General features: G+C 45.8%; 1 protein-coding gene across 3 annotated transcripts in view; it reads right to left on the bottom strand.

The window, feature by feature from the left end:
- LOC115142357 (voltage-dependent calcium channel subunit alpha-2/delta-2-like) overlaps window positions 1–13669 on the bottom strand; it is a 344103-nt gene that overhangs the window by 6642 nt on the left and 323792 nt on the right. For all 3 annotated transcript variants that reach the window (XM_065001983.1, XM_065001986.1, XM_065001984.1), the window contains exons 27-35: window positions 13336–13439; window positions 12966–13064; window positions 12219–12322; window positions 12077–12124; window positions 6715–6786; window positions 6466–6618; window positions 5821–5873; window positions 5657–5712; window positions 5393–5516 (exon numbers count right to left, since the gene is read on the bottom strand). In XM_065001983.1, coding sequence (XP_064858055.1) covers window positions 5393–5516; window positions 5657–5712; window positions 5821–5873; window positions 6466–6618; window positions 6715–6786; window positions 12077–12124; window positions 12219–12322; window positions 12966–13064; window positions 13336–13439 — 813 coding nt within the window. The remainder of the gene's footprint in view (window positions 1–5392; window positions 5517–5656; window positions 5713–5820; window positions 5874–6465; window positions 6619–6714; window positions 6787–12076; window positions 12125–12218; window positions 12323–12965; window positions 13065–13335; window positions 13440–13669) is intronic.

Genomic DNA, 13669 nt, shown 5'->3' with positions numbered 1-13669 from the left:
GGTAAATTCAATTGATTGGATATGATTTGGAAAGGCACTAACCTGTCTATATAAGGTCCCACAGTTGACATTGCATGTCCGAGCAAAAACCAGGCCATGAGGTCGAAGTAATTGTCCATAGAGCTCAGAGACAGGATTATGTTGAGGCACAGATCTGGGAAGGGTACCAAACATTTTTGCAGCATTGAAGGTCCCCAAGATCACTGTGGCCTCCATCATTCTTAAGTGGAAGAAGTACGGAACCACCAAGACTCTTCCTAGAGCTGGCCGCCAGGCCAAACTCAGCAATTGGGGGAGAAGGGCCTCGGTCAGGGAGAACCCAATGGAACCCAAGAACCCAATGGTCACTGACTGAGCTCCAGACTTCCTCTGTGGAGATGGGAGAACCTTCCAGAACGACAACCATCTCTGCAGCACTCCACCAATCAGGCCTTCATGGTAGAGTGGCCAGACAGAAGCCACTCCTCAGTAAAAGGCATATGACAGCCCACTTGGAGTTTGCCAAAAGGCACCAAAAGGACTCTGACTATGAGAAACAAGATTCTCTGGTCTGATGAAACCAAGATTGAACTCTTTAGCCTGAATGCCAAACGTCATGTGTGAGAGAAATGACAAGATTATGTTATAATACTGTTATTGCATCAAATGGTTTCATGCAACATAATAAGTGGTTGTTAGAACACTCATCTGTGTGTGTTCTACTGAGGATGGGCCTCTGGGAGATTTAACACTAACAGAAGATGTACGGTGTCTTTGGGTGATAAACCTAAAGAGACCGCATTCCATAGCATTGTAAGGTTATTTTGTTGTCTTTGTCAACCTCGTGTTCTTTTTCTTTGTATTCTTGAACATAGCCCTGTTTCTTTGTGTTCTAGAACGAAGCCCTGTCTTTCATTTCTGTTCATTGATTTCACCTGTGTTCGTTTCTCACCTGGTCTCATCAAACTGTTAAAATTAGTCTGAGTATAACAGAACTGATATGGCAGGCGAAACCCAGAGGACAAAAACAAAACAAAAATCGGCCTACCTCTATTTTCAATGGCTATCACTTTAATTATAAGGCCAAGTCCTCCCAGATTGCAGTTCCTAGGGCTTCCCCTAGATGTCAGTCTTTAGAAAGAGTTCCAGGCTGGTTTTTGGAAAAACGAGCCAGATATTGTAGTTTTTCTAGGTGGCTCCCATTTTGGCTGTAGTGTTTCCAAGCGTGCGGAAGAGAGTTCTTTAGTATTTTTCTCCGGTAAAGACAATAATGATCCTCTGTCTCAAATTTGATCATTTATTTGCATATTAGGGTACCTAAGGTTTGATTATAAACATTGTTTGACTTGTTTGGAAAAGTTTATTAGTTGCATTTGGGATTCATTTTGTATGCATTTTGATGGAGAGAAACTGGGTGGATTGTTGACTGAAGCGCGCCAGCTAAACTGAGTTATGGATATAAAGAAGGACATTATTGAACAACAGCACCATTCGTGGTGTAACTGGGACCTTTTGGAGTGCCAACAGAAGAAGATCAAAGGTAAGGCATTTTTTATATTGCTATTTCTGACTTTCGTGTCGCACCTGCCTGGTTGAAATATGTTTTTCATGTATGTGGGGTGCTGTCCTCAGATAATCGCATGGTTTGCTTTCGCTGTAAAGCCTTTTTGAAGTCTGACACCGCGGCTGGATTAACAAGAAGTTAAGCTTTATTTTGATGTAATACACTTGTGATTTTATGAAAGTTAAAAATGTATAATAATGTAGTTTGAATTTCGCGCTTTGCAATTTCACCGGATGTTGGCCAGGTGGGATGCTACCGTTCCACAAGAAGTTAACCTGCTCCCTTATTAATAAGTGAATAAAGATTTAGTTTAAGTATAACTCTGACTTGTGTGATGAGTTTGTCTCTCCTCATTTGATAGTAAAAAAATTAACCACCACACACACCTGGAGGAAACCTGGCACCATCCCTACGGTAAAACACGGGGGTGGAAGCATCATGCTGTGAGGATGTTTTCAGCAGCAGGTACTGGGAGACTAGTCAGGATCGAGGAAAAGATGAATGGAGCAAAGTACAGAGCAGGTTTGATGAAAACCTGCTCCAGAGCGCTCAGGACCTAAGACTGAGGCGAAGGTTCAGCTTCCAACAGGACAAAGCCCACAGCCAAGACAACTTTTTTATTTTGTATTTTATTTCAACTTTATTTAAAACCAGGTAGGCCAGTTGAGAACAAGTTCTAATTTACAACTGCGACTTGGCCAAGATAAAGCAAAAGAGTGCGAAACACAAAACAACAACACAGAGTTGCACATGGAATGAACAAACGTACAGTCAATAACACAATATATAGTTTTTTATATACAGTGTGTGCAAATGAGGTAAGATCAGGGAGGTAAGGCAATATATAGGCCGTAGTGGGAAAGTAATTACAATTTAGCAAATTAACACTGGAGTGAAAGATGAATGTGCAAGTAGAGATACTGGGGTGCAAAGGAGCAACAACAAAAAACAATATGGGGATGAGTTAGTTGGATGGGCTATTTACAGATGGGCTATTATGTACAGGTGCAGTGATCTGTAAGCTGCTCTGACAGCTGATGCTTAAAGTTATTGAGGTAGATATGAGTTGTTTGTTCCAGTCATTGGCAGCAGAGAACTGGAAGGAAAGGCGGCCAAAGGAGGAATAGGCTTTGGGGGTGACCAGTGAAATATATCTGCTGGAGCGTGTGCTACGGTGTGGGTGCTGCTATGGTGACCAGTGAGCTGAGATAAGGCGGGGTTTTACCTAGCAAAGACTTAATGACCTGGAGCCATTGGGTTTGGCGACGAATATGAAGTGAGAACCAGCCAACGAGCATACAGGTCACATTGGTGGATAGTATGTAGGGCTTTGGTGACAAAACGGATGGCACTGTGATAGACTGCATCCAAATGACATTGCCGAAGTCAAGGATCGGCAGGATATTCAGTTTTACGAGGTTATGTTCAGCAGCGTGAGTGAAGGATGCTTGGTTGCGAAATAGGAAGCCGATTCCAGATCTAATTTTGGATTGGAGATGCTTAATGTGAGTCTGGAAGGAAAGTTTACAGTCTTACTAGACACCTAGATATTTGTAATTGCCCACATATTCTAAGTCAGAACCGTCCGGAGTAGTAATGCTGGACGGGCGGGCAGGTGCGGGCAGCGATCGGTTGAAGAGCATGAATTTAGTTTAACTTGCAATTAAGAGCAGTTGGAGGCTACGGAAGGAGAGTTGTATGGCATTGAAGCTCGTCTGGAGGTTAGTTAACACAGTGTCCAAAGGGCCAGAAGTATACAGAATGGTGTCGTCTGCGTAGAGGTGGATCCGAGAATCACCAGCAGCAAGAGCGACATCATTGATATATACAGAGAAAAGAGTCAGCCCGAGAATTGAACCCTGTGGTACCCCCATAGAGACTGCCAGAGGTCTGTACAACAGGCCCTCCAATTTGACACACTGAACTCTGTCTGAGAAGTAGTTGGTGAACCAGGCGAGGCAGTCATTTGAGAAACCAAGGCTGTTGAGTCTGCCAATAAGAATGTGGTGATTGACAGAGTTGAAAGCCTTGGCCAGGTTGATGAATACTGCTGCAGTATTGTCTTTTATTGATGGTGGTAATGATATCGTTTAGGACCTTGAGCGTGGCTGAGGTACACCCATGACCAGCTCAGAAACCAGATTGCATAGCGGAGAAGGTACGGTGGGATTCGAAATGGTCGGTGATCTGTTTGTTAATTTGGCTTTCGAAGACCTTAGAAAGGCAGGGTAGGATAGATATAGGTCTGTAACAGTTTGGATCTAGAGTGTCTCCCCTTTGAAGAGGGGGATGACCGCGGCAGCTTTCCAATCTTTGGGTATCTCAGATGATACAAAAGAGAAGTTGAACAGGCTAGTAATAGGGGTTGCAACAATTGCGGCGGATAATTTTAGAAAGAGAGGGTCCAGATTGTCTAGCCCAGCTGATTTGTAGGGGTCCAGATTTTGCAACTCTTTTAGAATATCATCTATCTCGATTTGGGTGAAGCAGAAATGGGGGAAGTTTGGGCAAATTGCTGTGGGGGGTGCAGAGCTGTTGACCGGGGTAGGGGTAGCCAGGTGGAAAGCATGGCCAGCCGTAGAAAATGCTTATTGAAATTCTCAATTATCGTGGATTTATCGGTGGTGACAGTGTTTCCTAGCCTCAGTGCAGTGGGCAGCTGGGAGGAGGTGCTCTTATTCTCCATGGACTTTACAGTGTCCCAGAACTTTTGGCGTTTGTGCTACAGGATGCACATTTCTGGTTGAAAAAGCTAGCCTTTGCTTTCCTAACTGCCTGTGTATATTGGTCCCTAACTTCCCTGAAAAGTTGCAAATCGTGGGGGATATTCGATGCTAATGCAGTACCCCACAGGATGTTTTTGTGCTGGTCAACAGCAGTCAGATCTGGAGTGAACTAAGGGCTATATCTGTTCCTGGTTCAACATTTTTTGAATGGTGCATGCTTATTTAAGATGGTGAGGAAAGCACTTTTAAAGAGTAACCAGGCATCTTCTACTGACGGAATGAGGTCAACATCCTTCCAGGATAACCGGGCCAGGTCGATTAGAAAGGCCTGCTTGCTGAAGTGTTTTAGGGAGCATTTGACAGTGATAAAGGGGTGGTCGTTTGACCGCGGACCCATTACCGACACAGGCAATGTGGCAGTGATCGCTGAGATCCTGGTTGAAGACAGCAGAGGTGTATTTAGAGGGCAGGTTGGTTAGGATGATATCTATGAGGGTGCCCGTGTTTACAGATTTGGGGTTGTACCTGGTAAGTTCATTGATAATTTTTGTGAGATTGAGGGCATCTAGTTTAGATTGTAGGACGGCCGGGATGTTAAGCATGTCCTCGTTTAGGTCACCTAACAGTACGAGCTCTGACGATAGATGGGGGGCAATCAATTCACAGATGTAGGAATGAACATCTCTGGAGAGACCGGAAAATAGCTGTGCAGCGACGCTCCCCATCCAACCTGACAGAGTGAGAGGATCTGCAGAGAGAATGGGAGAAACTCCCCAAATACAGGTGTGCCGAGCTTGTAACTTCATACCAAGAAGACTTGAGGTTGTATTCGCTGCCAAAGGTGCTTCAACAGAGTACTGAGTAAACAGTCTGAATACTTATGTAAATGTGATATTTCTTTTCTTTAAGTATTTATAAATTTGCAAACATTTATAAAATCCTGTTTTTGCTTTGTCATTATGGGGTATTGTGTGCAGATTGACGAGGAAAAAAAGCAATTTAATCGATTTTAGAATAATGCTGTAACGTAACAAAATGTGTAAAAGGTCAATGGGTCTGAGTACTTTCTGCACTGTATGTTGGTGTATGTTTGTATGCGTTGTACGTGGAGAGTAAAAGCTACCTGGAACAGTTGCCACAGTCTTGCAGGATGTCATAGGAGCTGTTGATGTTAGTGAAGTAGAACTGAGTCTGTATCGTCACACAGCTGGTCTCTCTGGAGTCCATCCCCTCTGCCTCCACCTCATCTACAGCACAGAGACATAGACAAATACATATTGATGTGGACACAGATAATCAGTCTAGTCCTTCATAAAAAAAACATATATATAGAACAGTGATATAACATTACTCTGCAGAAACCACAATATCTCGACTTTGTACTCACTTGTGACAAACCAACTGTGGTAGGCCATTCCATAGAGCAGCTGCTGAAATAGGGACCTGGGTGGAAAGGGAGATTGTTTAAAGGATGTTGGTAGTGCAAATATGTGGCTCTGTTTAAGTAGTGTGTGTTTCAGGCAACAGTATTCTTGTATTCTCTGGTCTTACCAGGCAGCTGCTGATGACCACCAGGCCAGGTTCACAAAGTCTGCAATGGTGGGCTGATGGGACAGAGAAAGAAGGGGACACATAAACACAAGGACATTGCCTGTTCTCCATTTTAAATTAGCTAGCTATCAAGCATTCATTCATTCATTATTACAGAAGGGTGATAGTCGTGTCTTATTTTGTATTTTACCCCCCTTTTCTCCCCAACTTTGTTCTTGTCTCATCGCTGCAACGCCCCAACAGGCTCGGGAGGCAAAGGTCGAGTTATGCATCCTGCCAAACCAAGCTTCTTTAACACCCGCCCGCTTAACCCGGAAGCCAGCTGCACCAATGTGTCGGAGGAAACACTGTTCAACTGATGACCACAGTCAGCCTGCAGGTGGCCGGCCCACCACAAGGAGTCACTAAAGCGCAAGGAGCCAAGTAAAGCCCCCCTGGCCGAACCCTCCCCTAACCTGGACGACGCTGGGCCAATTGTGCGCCGCCCTAGGGTACTCCCGATTAAGGCCGGATGTGATACAGCCTGGGATCAAACCTGGGTCTGTAGTGACGTCACTAGCACTGCGATGCAGTGCCTTAGACCGCTGCGCCACTTGGGAGGCCCGATAGCCGTGTCTTTTATTGTTGAATATGTGAAGTCCTTACCACAAAGACTCCTCTTGGTGCAGCCCCGGTGTTGCTGCTTGGCACGGGGTCACACACAGACTGGTAGTCAAAGGACTGCTTCCGGTTGTAAAAGGAGTTGTTGTAGAGAGCATGCATCAGGTAGGGGTCCACCTCACTGAAGAACATGCCAATCTGTGGAAGAGAGGAAACAGAATTATGCAACATGCCCCTAAGTCAAGGATAGACTGGGTTCAATAAAGCTTTGTAGTAACTGTCAGGACATGTCACCTTGTTCCAGTGATCCTTCTGATTGGACATGATCAGGAAACCACCGTCATCCACCAGGTAACAAAGAAGGTCCTGCATGGACAGGCGCAGATGGACAACCATGACGACATGAGACCCCAACTGTTAGTCTGTTTAACTGTCAACTATGTCTTAGCTTCATGCATATAGTACCATTGAAAACATGATAGTAGCATTGTTCACAGTGGTGTAGTGATGCCTGGAGAAGTGAGTATACTCAAATCTAGCCCCCCAAAAAATCCCAAACGACCCTCCCTGTGCAAAGAATTATATGAGAAACATTGAAAAATTCAGTCAGGCCAAACCAAAATGTACTGTGCAAGTAGGCTAATAGTAGCCCTACCATTGAAACAGATACATCAGGCAGTCAACTGAGTCAATTAAGTCACACTTGTTTAATAGAAAAACAAGAACATTTGATGTTCCAAGTCCACACCAATGCTTAAACCACACCATGAGACGAATTTTGAGGTCTAGGGAAAATGTAGTTACCCTTTAATTCAAGTGCTAGGTACCTAGCACTGTTGTTTGGTTAGTGGTGTTTCTGTAGCATATGAGATGGAGTTTGTAAAACAAATGGCCACTGGATTGATGCAAATAATTATGTTGTAATTCTGCCAGGTAGACATAGGCTAGTTAACATTTAATTGAGAAGGTTTTTTGGAAAGCCTTTCCATCTACCAGAAGACAGTTTGTCAAACCTAGATTTGTTTCACCTGTCCTTGTGATCGTCTCCACCCCCCTCCAGGTGTCGCCCATCTTCCCCTGTGTATTTACAGTTGAAGTCGGAAGTTTACATACACTTTTTCAACCACTCCAAAAATGTCTTGTTAACAAACTATAGTTTTGGCAAGTCCGTTAGGACATCTACTTTGTGCAAGACAAGTCATTTTCCAACAATTGTTTACAGACGTAAACGGCTGTAACGGCTTTCTTCCTGGGAAGGAGAGGCGGATCAAAACGCAGCGTGGTTATAGTTCATGTTTTTTAATAAGAAAACATGAACATAATACAAAACAATAAACGATAAACGTGGCAAAACCAAATCAGCCCTATCTGGTGCAGCAAACACAAAGACAGGAAACAACCACCCACAAAACAGGCTACCTAAATATTGTTCCCAATCAGAGACAATGACTAACACCTGCCTCTGATTGAGAACCATATCAGGCCAAACATAGAAATAGACAAACTAGACACACAACATAGAATGCCCACCCAGCTCACGTCCTGACTAACACTGAAACAAGGAAAACACAAAAGAACTATGGTCAGAACGTGACAGTACCCCCCCCCCAAAGGTGCGGACTCTGACCGCACAACCTAAACCTATAGGGGAGGGTCTGGGTGGGCATCTGTCCACGGTGGCGGCTCTGGTGCTGGACGTGGACCCCACTCCATCATAGTCTTTGTCCACCTCCTTAACGTCCCTTGAGTGGCGACCCTCACCGCCGACCTTGGCCTAGTAACCCTAACAAAGGGCCCCACTGGACTGAGGGGTGCATCATTACTGAGGAAGCTCAGGACTGAGAGATAGCTCAGGCAGGTTGACGGATCTGCAGGCACCTGGCTGACTGGCGGCTCTGGCGGATCTGCAAGATCCTGGCTGACTGGCGGCTCTGGCGGATCTGCAAGATCCTGGCTGACTGGCGGCTCTGCAAGATCTTGGCTGACTGGCGGCTCTGCAAGATCCTGGCTGACTGGCGGCTCTGGACAGGCGGGAGACTCTAGCAGCTCTGGACAGGCGGGAGACTCTAGCAGCTCTGGACAGGCGGGAGACTCTAGCAGCTCTGGACAGGCGGGAGACTCTAGCAGCTCTGGACAGGCGGGAGACTCTAGCAGCTCTGGACAGGCGGGAGACTCTAGCAGCTCTGGACAGGCGGGAGACTCTAGCAGCTCTGGACAGGCGGGAGACTCTAGCAGCTCTGGACAGGCGGGAGACTCTAGCAGCTCTGGACAGGCGGGACGCACTGTAGGCCTGGTGCGTGGTGCCGGCACTGGTGGTACTGGGCCGAGGACACGCACCTCAGGGCGAGTGCGGGGAGGAGAAACAGGGAGTAGTGGGCTCTGGACACGCACAGGAAGCCTGGTGCGGGGGGCTGCCACCGGAGGGCTGGTGCGTGTAGGTGGCACTGGATAGACCGGACCGTGCAGGCGCACTGGAGCTCTTGAGCACCGAGCCTGCCCAACCTTACCTGGTTGAAAGCTCCCGGTCGCCCTGTCAGTACGGCGAGGTGGAATAGCCCGCACTGGGCTGTGCAGGCGAACCGGGGACACCATGCGCAAGGCTGGTGTCATGTACGCCGGCCCAAGGAGACGCACTGGAGACCAGATGCGTAAAGCCGGCTTCATGGCACCTGGCTCGATGCCCACTCTAGCCCGGCCAATACGAGGAGCTGGTATTTACCCGCACTGGGGACACTGTGCGCTCCACAGCATAACACAGTGCCTGCCCGGTCTCTCTCGCCCTCCGGTAAGCACAGGAAGTTGGCGCAGGTCTCCTAACTGGCTTCGCCATACTTCCTGTGTGCCCCATCCCCAATACATTTTTGGGGCTGCCTCTCGGGCTTCCTTGCCAGCCGTGTTCCCTCGTATCGCCGGTTCCTCTCTCCAGCTGCCTCTGCTCTCCTAGCTGTCTCCACCTGTTCCCATGGGAGGCGATCCTTTCCCGCCAGGATCTCCTCCCATGTGTAGCAACCCTTGCCTTCCAACACGTCCTCCCATGTCCATTCATCCTTGCGCTGCTCCTGCTGCCTGTCACCACACCGCTTGGTCCTGTTGTGGTGGGTGGTTCTGTAACGGCTTTCTTCCTGGGAAGGAGAGGCGGACCAAAACGCAGCGTGGTTATAGTTCATATTTTTTAATAAGAAAACTCAACATCAACATAATACAAAACAATAAACTTGGCAAAACCGAAACAGCCCTATTTGGTGGAGCAAACACAAAGACAGGAAACAACCACCCACAAAACCCAACACAAAACAGGCTACCTAAATATGGTCCCCAATCAGAGACAATGACTAACACCTGCCTCTGATTGAGAACCATATCAGGCCAAACATAGAAATAGACAAACTAGACACACAACATAGAATGCCCACCCAGCTCATGTCCTGACCAACACTAAAACAAGGAAAACACAAAAGAACTATGGTCAGAACGTGACAATTTCATGTATAATTCATTGTATCACAATTCCAGTGGGTCAGAAGTTTACATACACTATGTTGACTGTGCCTTTAAACAGCTTGGAAAATTCCAGAAAATGATGTCATGGCTTAAGAACCATCCTATTGGCTAATTGACATACTTTGAGTCAATTGGAGGTGTACCTGTGGATATACTTCAAGGCCTACCTTCAAACTCAGTGCCTCTTTGCTTGACATCATGGGACAATCAAAAGAAATCAACCAAGACCTCAGAAAAAAAAGTTGACCTGGTACTGAAGGTACCACGTTCATCTGTACAAACAATAGTACGAAAGTATAAACACCATGGACCGCTCAGGAAGGAGATGCTTTCTGTCTTCTAGAGATGAACGTACTTTGGTGCGAAAAGTGCAAATCAATCCCAGAACAACAGCAAAGGATCTTGTGAAAATGTTGAGCAAACGGGTACAAAAGTATCTAAATCCACAGTAAAACGAGTCCTATATCGACATAACCTGAAAGGCCACTCAGCAAGGAAGAAGCCACTTCTCCAAAACCACCATAAAAAAAACAGACTGGATTGCAACTGCACATGGGGACAAAGATTATACTTTTTGGAGAAATGTCCTCTGGTCTGATGAAACAAAAATAGAACTGTTTGGCCATAATGACCATCGTTATGTTTGGAGGAAAAGGGGGAGGCCTGCAAGCCGAAGAAAACCATCCCAACCGTGAAGCACAGGGGTGGCAGCATCATGCTGTGGGGGTGCTTTGCTGCAGGAGGGACTGGTGCACTTTACAAAATAGATGGCATCATGAGGAGGGGAAATTATGTGTATATATTGAAGGAACATCTCAAGACATCAGGTTAAAGCTTGGTTGCAAACGGGTCTTCCAAATGGACAATGACCCCAAGCATACTTCCAAAGTTGTGGCAAAATGGCTTAAGGACAACAAAGTCAAGGTATTGGAGTGGCCATTGCAAAGCCCTGCCCTCAATCCCATAGAAAGTTTGTGGGCAGAAAAGAAAAAGTGTGTGCGAGCAAGGAGGCCAACAAACCTGGCTGTTACACCAGCTCTGTCAGGAGGAATGGGCCAAAATTCACCCAACTTATTGTGGGAAGCTTGTGGAAGGCTACCCAAAACGTCTGACCCAAGTTAAACAATTTAAAGGCAATGCTACCAAATACTAATTGAGTGTATGTAAACTTCTGACCCACTGGGAATGTGATGAAAGAAATAAAAGCCTAAATAAATAATTCTCTCTACTATTATTCTGACATTTCACATTCTTAAAATGAAGTGGTGATCCTAACTGACCTAAGACAGGGAATCTTTACTCGTATTAAATGTCAGGAGTTGTGAAAAACAGAGTTTAAATGTATTTGACTAAGGTGTATGTAAACTTCCGACTTCAACTCTATACCTGTTGCCAGTTCGTCTTGTTTGTCAAGTCAACCAGCGTTTTTGTTCTCAGTTCCTGCTTTTCCCAGTCTCTCTTTTTCTTGCCCTCCTGGTTTTGACCCTTGCCTATCCTGACTCTGAGCCTGCCTGCCTGACCACTCTGCCTGCTCCTGACTTTGAGCCTGCCTGCCTGACCACTCTGCCTGCCCCTGACCCTGAGCCTGCCTGCCAACCTGTACTGTTGCCCCACCTCTGGATTATTGACCTCTGTTTACCCTGACCCTGAGCCTGCCTGCCGTCCGGTACCATTTCCCCACCTCTGGTTTACTAACTGTTTATTAACTGTTCCTTAATTGTTTGAAACCTGGATGTTGGAGGCAATTATTTTAAGGCATTATCCTAGTCATATTATCAACCCATGATAGTTGTTGCATCTTTAGATCTCCCCTCTCAACATTTCGAATGAATATTTCCATCTCTGTCCATGAAACCGATCGCATGTGTGGTGAGCATTTTAGAATGGTGTTTTCCAACCAATTGCATTTTGCAACATTCACACTGTTCTCGTGTGCACATTGCTGCATTGAAAATGTGAAGAAATAACAGTTAATCAAAATTTTAAGCTAAACAGCATTATGAATTGATACGGCGTATACCTACACTACACTACTTTGATAAGCATCTTGGGGATTGAGAAGTGAGTATACGCAATGCCCACTGAAAAATAAATGGGTACTCGGCATATACCTGCGTATATCCTCCAATACACCACTGATTATTCTTTATCTTACTTCGCTGTTGGCTTCACAGTCCATCTCACAGCCACTGGTTGGTCCACACTGTCAAAAACAAATAATCATCAACGATAAGCAAAAAACACATTTCATATGCTTGTGTGTGGGTTTAATTCCTGCTTGTCCTTATGTTTGTTACCGTTTGTTGGACTTGGCGGTTGTCACTTGTTGGACTTGTTTGGTTGCTAGCCAGGATCTTGAATTTGTCCACCCAGGCCTCAAGGTCCAGCTTTACGCCAACCACTAGTCATACACAGAGGGAGAGACATTGAGATATACCCAAAGAAATGAGAGAGAAGGGGAGAGCGTATGATAGAGAGAGGAGAAAGAGAGAGAGAGAGATATTCCTCCTACCAGGAGAAATATATTTCCCTCCAAATACCTACTTCAGACGTACTCTCTTAATTAGAACATGATAATAATCCTGCAGCAACAGGAAATGTGAATTAGTATGTGGATTATAATTAATGGACATTTTTGTAGGTGTTGATATATTTTTCGTTAGTCTGAAAATACTAAAGTGGAAATAACAAACTTTACAAGCCTTTTTACACCTTGAATACACTGTGCAAGAAAGTTCTCTGCGACAACAAAGTGATCAAATTAAGATCCTAAATCCTGCAGTGGATTAACACATCATACTACTCCATACTATCCCCAGTAGAGTAACTAACAGTACTACTCATCATGCCTCTGTAAAGGACGTCATTTGATTTGACTAATATCTGCCTTGCCAGCACACATGACCACCCTCCTGAAATGTTTTACCAGTCGGCGCCACGCCAAAAGTTAGCTGTGCAGTGGTGCAAGTGGGGACACTTCAGGCTGAGGAAGTTTTACACATTCCCATGTGCTACACCTCCAACAATGCTAATGAACCCTTCACCTGCAGGTTTGATAGTTTTCCCTCCCACTGTGATCTCCACTGCAGTGCTGACCAGGATTCCTATGGTGTCGTTCTCTGGGTTCAGCAGCTCATCATTCACTTCATGGGAGAAGGAGAAGAATGAGGAGGGAGGGAGGGAGGGAGGGAGAGGCAGGAAGGGATGGAGGAGAGATGGATGGAGGGAGGGAGGGAGGGAGGGAGGGAGGGTTGGGGAAGGATGGGGAAGGATGGAGGAGGGATGGAGGAGGAAGGAGGGAGGGAGGAGGGACAGAGGAAGGGAGTCAATAACAATAAATCAACAGAACAGATCCCATTAAGACTTTAGTAGTACAGTAGTGTCTGGGTGGAGGTGAGACAGATGATGACTCACCGGTGCGATAAGGCGCTCTGAAGATGTAGCCCTTGTTGTCCAGACTGCGGCGGTAATAGCTGGCATTAAAAGGCTCAGGGTCCTCTTCCCAGGTCTCAGCAGCCCTGAGGATCAACACAACATTAAAACTCACGGACAGAGCCAGGGCCAGAAACTAATAAACTGTAAGGTATACTGGCAGATACCTTGGTCCTAGCTATCCTGGATATTTAATTCCGGTTGATATGTTTACAAGCACAAAAAGTAATTTAGATACGTTTATGCACTTGACTTTGCACTTGACTTTGGTCCAATGTTTGGGAGGCTTTATATGCACATCCAATGTATGCTAATA

Source organism: Oncorhynchus nerka, linkage group LG15 (genome assembly GCF_034236695.1).
Source record: "Oncorhynchus nerka isolate Pitt River linkage group LG15, Oner_Uvic_2.0, whole genome shotgun sequence".
Classification (NCBI taxonomy): Eukaryota; Metazoa; Chordata; class Actinopteri; order Salmoniformes; family Salmonidae; genus Oncorhynchus; species Oncorhynchus nerka.
This window is presented reverse-complemented; position numbering and strand designations above follow the sequence as displayed.